Source organism: Pogoniulus pusillus, chromosome 25, assembly GCF_015220805.1.
Source record: "Pogoniulus pusillus isolate bPogPus1 chromosome 25, bPogPus1.pri, whole genome shotgun sequence".
In the NCBI taxonomy this organism is placed as follows: Eukaryota; Metazoa; Chordata; class Aves; order Piciformes; family Lybiidae; genus Pogoniulus; species Pogoniulus pusillus.
This window is the reverse complement of record NC_087288.1, coordinates 12591793-12599292: the sequence shown is the minus strand read 5'-3', so window position 1 is coordinate 12599292 and position 7500 is coordinate 12591793. Positions and strand designations below refer to the sequence as shown.

The following is a 7500-nucleotide window of genomic DNA, read 5'->3' as shown; positions in this document are numbered from 1 at the left end:
TAAAACCCTCCAATTGGCCCGCGGCACCATTTGCAGCTTTTTTTTTTGTGTGCTTAATGATTCTTGACCGGCCATTTAGTTTAGGAAGTGCCCGTATTGCTTCCCTCCCTCCTTTTTTATACTGTGCTGTCACCGTCCCCTCGGTGCACCGCACTGACTGAGAGCAACCTCCAAGGGCATGGCTGTGGGGCAAGAGTGTAATAGAAGTGCAAGCATATGCAGCGTTAAATGAGATAAAATACGAGCAGAAAAAGTGCCAGGAAACTTGACCAAAGAGAAGTGATCAGCAGAAACTGGGCCAAGTTCACAAACCTGTGGGATAATCTTCTACTAAGACTGAGAAACCCCCACCCCTGCCCATAACCCAAAAGTGATTAAAAGAAGGATTTCTGTAATTTGAGGGGGAAGAAGTGGGGAGGGGGGGGGGAGGAATGTAACAAACTAATTTAAGCTAATGTAATGTTTATAAAGTTACTTAGATAATGACACCATGGATGCCATTATAATCATTAAACCCCAATCTACGTGTTTTTTAAAAAAAATCTTAGATGATTAACAGAAAATCAAGTTGATGTGAAGGAACAATTACTTTTAGAAAAAAAATCAGGAGGTCCTAATGTTCTGTAGAATGAGGGAGGATGCAGCTGTATGTCGACAGCTTTCATATCCTCATTTGAATAATGTGGCCTGAATCTGTCACTTTATTCATCCTCCTTATGCTCAGTGTACTCTGCATCAACAACAAATTAAGTTGTAAATAAGAGACAATCATCACTTTTGTTTTTAAGCAGCTTCTGCATGGAGAATTTCAATGTACTGTTTCTTTTTGACAGAAAGAAAGAGATTCTACACTCTGCTTATGTAAGCACAAATATGAGGAAACCAACTGAAATGAAACAATAAGGGAGCACTTGAGAACTGCTCCAAAATGTTCTTGGAAGTACATTTCTACCACCACAGAAATCTTTTTTTTTTTCAACAGGATATATATATATATATAAATTTAAGACTGTGTAATCTAGTGTAAAAATTATTCTTACTTTGCTCCAAAATTGCCATTTTTGTTTTAATTTTACAATACTCCCTGTCCTTGTCTAGGCAAAAGCAGGGCACACTTCAAGAAGAACAAGTGAGCTTGTAACCTTTGTGCACATAGACATATTATTAATCTCTAATATGGTAACATGATAGGATTACCCGAGCAAATATAGCATGCGGTAAGAAGACAGAGGGGGTAAAAGGGATTTTCTTACCTTTACATCTGAGAAGTAGGTTTTCAGCATATTGGAACTTGGGTACCGGGTGTAAAAGAACATCAGCTTGGCCTTTTTCAAGTGATTCGGTGACAAGCCTTCCTGCATGTAGGATTGAATTAGTAAAGGAAAATGCCTTTCTTGAGAAAGTTGTTTCTGAATGTACCTAAGGTGCCCCCTTAAACACCCTACGGTTCCCCGGACTATGGGAGAAAATATTAACACTGACATTACCGCCCCACAAAATTCTGCAGAACTGCTAGAGGAGGGATGTGAGGCCACGTAACTTAGACCCCGTACCTCCCATCAGTTTTGGTGCTGGGTCACAGGAATCTTGCAAGTTTATGGCTTGTCTGCCATATGTATGTTCACTTGTTGCTAAGGAAACAAATGTGCGAAGCATGTGCCGCAGTAAACTCATCAGAAGCTTTTTCTCTCTCCCTCTCTTTTCCTTTGCAATTCCAGCTAAAGTTTATTTTTCTCTCGGCGCCGAACTGCTTGCACAAAATAAAACTAATGCACGTAGGAGAATCAGAGGCTTGATCATGTTAGCAATGTTTCATACAAGCAGTGCGTTTCACCTGCTCCATTCACGTCAATACATGTTAACATCTTGAGTAACTCCCTCTAATCCTGCTGTTGCTTTGCTCCAGTGGCCACCTTGCAAATCAAAGTGGAATTTCTAACAGGCAGAGAGCCCCTCTGCCACCTAATTCCCCCCGACACAAACTTGTCGCCTCCTGATTTACACAGTTAACTCCTCAGAGAATGAAGCTGTATTTGGGGCTAACCAATCGATAAATGTGGGCTAGCAGATCAATAAATGGCCACTTACCCTATAAGGCAGCCTATTTATCCTGGAAACATCATTACCTTTTAGATCTGTAAACAGAAGCAACTAAAAGAGTTCCCAAGGGAATGTGAAACTAACCATAACAATCTCAGCTTGCTGATTTTTCTCCCAGCTTCTTGGCTCTCTTTTGTGTGCTGCGTGCTACGGCGGCTCTGGTCACATCTGTGCCGCAGGCTGGCCCTGCCATTTCCTCAGCAAATTAATGGCTTTATAATTTATCAGAAATGAAGATGCACGTGGAGAAAATCAATGTGGCCCCCACAAGGTCAATTAAGGGTTCTTCCCAGAAGCTTCTCTAAGGACTGTTTCTCCAAAACACAATTGTTGAAAATTTCACCCAGTTCACACCTGACAGCGAGGGGAAGGTCACTCCCGTTAACAGATGTGCCGCAGCCAAGGTGCCTCTTCCACCTTGCAGTCAGGCACACATCAGCACGGAACGCCTCAAGACGGGAAGCACAGACTAATTTTTATCAGCAGGCTACTGATGATTAGCTAGGCTTTTTCAGCTGCATTACTTTTTCTCTAATTTGTGAAATCTACTGAAAGCCTCTCCCTTTCTTTCAGTTACGAGGTTCATTTGGGAGATTGGAAAAAATGTAGCATTAAAAAAAAAAAAAAAAGAAGAAGGAAGAAAGGCACTGACAACATTAGTTTAAAACCCTCTTATTATCTGGAAGGACATGGAAAAAGGCTCAGCTGAACTTGCATTTTGTTTTAGATGCTTAATGATTACAAAGAAGATAATTTATGACTGACATACTTCTTGTGCCAAGAGAAGAGTTGAAAGAACCTCCAGTTACCTCCATTAGACTGATAGAGAAGTCTAAAAGAGCATTACACTCTGCAGTGCCATCTGTCAAAATACGTAAGTGAAATAATAGTAGCAAGCTGTCACCTATTGCTTAGTGATAAGAGTTTTAGACAAATCAAAACTTCTACACCAGAAATCCATCTTGTTATGTGATCCTTTCAGGAAAGTGAGGGTCCAGAAGGGAACTCTAGTGAGCAAAAGCAGAAAGAAATAATAAAATAAATCCTATGCCTCCTTAATTTGCAATTCCTCTGATGCTGAGCACATGTTAATGCTGGGTTTGGCATATATTCTCTTTCAACGTGAGCTCAAAGATGGACTTTGGGAGAAAAAAAAAAAAGAGCTCTCATATTTGCTGGATTTAAGCATATTAGACAGTTGTCTAAGCATTTGGATTCCTTCTGCATTTAGGATTTTTAAACATTTTCTGCTCTAATGCCAGAGGATATTGATATTGAATGAAACACGTATTAAAAGATGTTCTGAGACTCAAATTCCCAGAAATCCATTTTTTATTAAAATTATACTTGTTCTTAAGCACTTGGCAGCCTTAAAGCAATATCAAATATGCAACAAAGCTGTATATCTTGATCCTAAGGTTAACACTTTACTGTGATAAAAGATATGATCTGTAATAATCTAGGAAAAAATAGTTAATGATGGACTTAAGGGCTAGGAATTAGATAACCCACTGCTATTTCAGAGAAGAAAAAAAGCCCTGAACTGACCAATTGCTTAATTTCCTTTTTAAGTGCTTGGGCTGAAAAGCAACTGTTCTTCCAAGAAAGCACTAGCTGTTTCCAGGATACTTACACACGCACAATGACTCATGATGAAATAGATTCAGTAAACATACAGCTGTACCGAACACGAGCTAAGCCCCATTCAAGGCCAGGAAAGAAAACGAGCACAAATAAATATTAAGGAGGTAAAGGGAGGAGGGGTGCCGAATGGAACGCAAACAAGCTCTGTCCCAGCAGCTCATGTGGCTTGCCTCAATTCTCTTAGCTATAGCTTTGTGAAGACAGATGACATTCAGTTCTATGGGTAATGCAAAATAGACAATAACTGCTGAAACTTGAGCCAGCTGCCAGGTGTAAAAAAAAAAACCCAACAACCCACAACAACAAAAGAAAAGAAAAGAAAGGAAAAGAAAGAAAAAGGGGGGAAAAAAAACAGGGGGAAAAAAAGAGAGAGAAAGAAAGGATGATAAATCCATAAATTAATGAAAGACATCTGCTCAGGAACATAAAAGATCAGAGGAACAGTGTACTGCAGCTGAACCTAAAGCGGTGTTCAAACAACCTCAGAGTCTCAGTGTTGTGCGTTTACACAGTACAACAAAGCCTCACCTAACACAGCCCCAGCAAAAAGGCAAAAGGCTAAGAAATAGGAAGTGAAAGACTAGGAACAGAACACAGACGTGCTCTTGTGTGTTTTCACTGGAGAACCACTGGAGTAGTATTCCACAGCATTTGACTCATTTGCACTTCAGTTCTCCCAGGTAATGCTCCTCTTTTGCAAAAATATTGTCCAGTGGAGATGACCTTTTACTCCTGTTACTCTCTACCTGAGCTCCCACAAATGCTCCAACAGGCTCCTCTAGCCTGCACATGCATTAAGCTGAAGGAAACGAGGTAAGAATAGGCTGTATCAGGCAAAAAATCTGTGCTAGCAAAGCCAAGCTGCTCCTAAAGTTACACCTCAGGTGCTTTTAATCAGCAAAGTTCCAAATAGCTGTATCTCAGAGCATCTTCAAGACCCTCCAAAGAACAGGCTGGGTAGAAAGTATTTGCTCATCACAGAGGTTTTAACAGCATGGAGTTATCCAGCTCGCTGTACACTTCACTCTCTTTTCTTTTTCTTGTTAAGTTTAATTAGTTCAATTCTAGTCAGATGTAATAACTTCTCATTTAAAAATGTAATTCACTAATTATAGCTTTCACATAGTGGGACTGTGAAACTCATCCCAGTTGGATCAGAATCCTGTTTAAAAATAAGTAAAATTGGAGGAAGTTTCATTAATATTTCAAAGCCCTCCTGCCAAGGAGAGCATGCTAAACTTCTTCACCTTTACAGATGTCTTAACAGCACACAAACTACTGTTGTGCTCCAGTTTTGATCTATGCAAATGTTTTGGGGCTGAACAAGGCTATTTTTCTTGAGATGCAAAGAGGATGCATGACAAAGGAAGACCGTGCAGAAAAACAATTCACTGTCTGTTTCTTTTGGAATTTGAATAAAACTTAATATTTGATTAAACAGATTAGTTTGCAAAGATACAGACTGCATTCATGACCAAGAGGGGAATTCACGCTGCAGGTGCATCTTATCTTGTTTAGCAACATATGCAAACATTAACCATTTCCTTCTGCAATTCAGCAAGGAACGAACAGACACGTTTCAGAGGCGTTGGTTTAAATAGAAAAAAAGAAAGGATAAAAAATGAAAGCACAAAACAACCTCCCCCAAGCAACAAGAAGAAAGCTGAAACGACATGGACAAACTCCTAACAAAGTAAGCAAATGAAACAAAACAACAACAAAAAAGAAGAGAAGAAAGGGAGGGAGAGGGACAGCAAGAGGGAAAGAGAGGGACAGCAAGAGGGAAAGAGAGGGACAGCAAGAGGGAAAGAGAGGGACAGCAAGAGGGAAAGAGGGAAAGAGAGATAATGAGAGAAAGGGGGATGGAAGAAAGAGGGAGGGAGGGAGGGAGGGAGGGAGGGAGGGAGGGAGGGAGGGAGGGAGGGAGGGAGGGAGGGAGGGAGGGAGGGAGGGAGGGAGAGGAAGGCAGGCAGGCCAGGCTAGTTCAGTGTTTTACCTTACTAGTAAACCTGAACTTGGCTTTATCTGCTAGCCTTATGTTCTCATCCTGGCTGTCTTGTCTTTCTGCTGAGAATATCTGCTTCTCTCAAGAAATACATTCCCTGTATGTGCATGTTCACCCACATAAAATGAAAGTGCCACAACAGAACTGACTACACACCAACCTCCATCCCGTGCCTTTCCCTGGGAACTGTAAGCTGCCTGAGCAAATGAGCCACTGCTAGAAAAAAACATTCATAGCCACAGCTGAGCTGTATACCAGGGTACACGTTGTGTAGACCTATCTAATAAATCTGTTTGTCCCAACAAGTCAGTATCTAAACCCAGATCAAACTCAGCCTGCAACAGCATCTTGGTGGGAAAGTCAGAGTGCTATCACAATGGCAAGGGAAGAAGTGGGGCAAGAAAGGAGGATGGGAATCACTCTAGCACTTGGCATTTCCCCTGGTTAAGCCTCAGAGCAGTGCAAAACTCATCCTCGTTTCGGCAGAAGCAACAAGCACCATTAGCAACCACCAGTGAAAACAAGCAAGAGAAAAGGGAAGACACAGCAGGGGCAAGAAGGAGATGCTCCACAGGTAGAGGATCAAGTGCAGCCCTGAAACTACTACAAGTTCATGTGTTTGGCATTTTCCACCTCTGCTCACTCCTCTCCCGGGATGGAAGAGCTACTTTTATACAAAAGCAATTGTATGACACTGAATTGCTTGGTAGAAATTACTCAGTTACCCTGACTTGAGTCTTGACCTCAGCTGCCACTCCTGTTGACCTCAGGCCTGCTTTCCAAACACTGCAGCTTGCATTTCAGCACACGAGAGAGATTTTGGGTTGAATCTCCAAAAATAACCTGGCAGTAACTGCAAGTGATGCTGGATTTAGACTGACTCCTCTGTTTTGCCATACAATATATACAATGAGGAAATTTCCTTGCTATAAACACAACAGAAAGGGGTCCCTCAAATATCCTGCCCTCCATCGGCCGGCTCTTTAAAATATCAACAGGTAAGGAGGATGATTTCAAAGTGGGAATGCTTCCCCCCACAGAAATGAGGTTATTCATATAGGTCAGAAAGCAGCAGATCCTGGCTCAGACTTGATCTGTGTTAGATTAAAGACTGGTGGTGATGGTGTCTGGGCCTGCAGCACCTGTCTTTATCCTGGTGCTGTGGGAAGGACAGGAGGTCTAGCTAACCGGTGTGTCCTGAGCCCTGCCAGCACCCTGCTCAGGATTTAACACATCAACAGAAAGAGTGGTTAAATTAATCTAAACCCACCAGAGTTATTCATGACTTGAAAGATACCCAGCAATGGGGCACAGCCTTGAGCATCTACCTTCACATGACACCCCTGGAAAGGGAGCAGGTTCCTCAGCATTACCAGTGTTGCTAAAGGAGGGGCAAACTTAGTCACAATTACTTTCATCAACTTGGGAATTAAATTAGCTGCATCTAAGGCTCTGTGCTTGTGTTGTTGCCTTTTGCTGGGATTTTGGAGCTGGAAAAAAAAAAAGCCAAAACATAACCATCAATCTACTCTTCATGCAAAATCACCAACTTGAGCATTGGGCAGACTTTATTCACTTTTAGTATCAGTGTACTTGGAAGAAAAACCTCCTGACCAAAAACCATGTTAAGAGAAAAGACAGAAGGAGAAGAAAGTATTATTGCTAAAAAAAAAAGGAGGGGGGGGAAATCTAGTACTGGTTTCCAAAGGGGGGGGAAAATACATTATTATGTCTGGATATGCCTAAATAAA

The 7500-nt window shown here is 41.5% G+C and overlaps 1 protein-coding gene across 6 annotated transcripts in view; it reads right to left on the bottom strand.

Moving 5' to 3' along the window:
* The window catches only part of PROX1 (prospero homeobox 1), a 51441-nt gene that overhangs the window by 33448 nt on the left and 10493 nt on the right, over positions 1–7500 (bottom strand). For all 6 annotated transcript variants that reach the window (XM_064164491.1, XM_064164492.1, XM_064164496.1 and 3 more), the window contains exon 3: positions 1254–1361. In XM_064164491.1, the coding sequence (XP_064020561.1) occupies positions 1254–1361 (108 nt within the window). The remainder of the gene's footprint in view (positions 1–1253; positions 1362–7500) is intronic.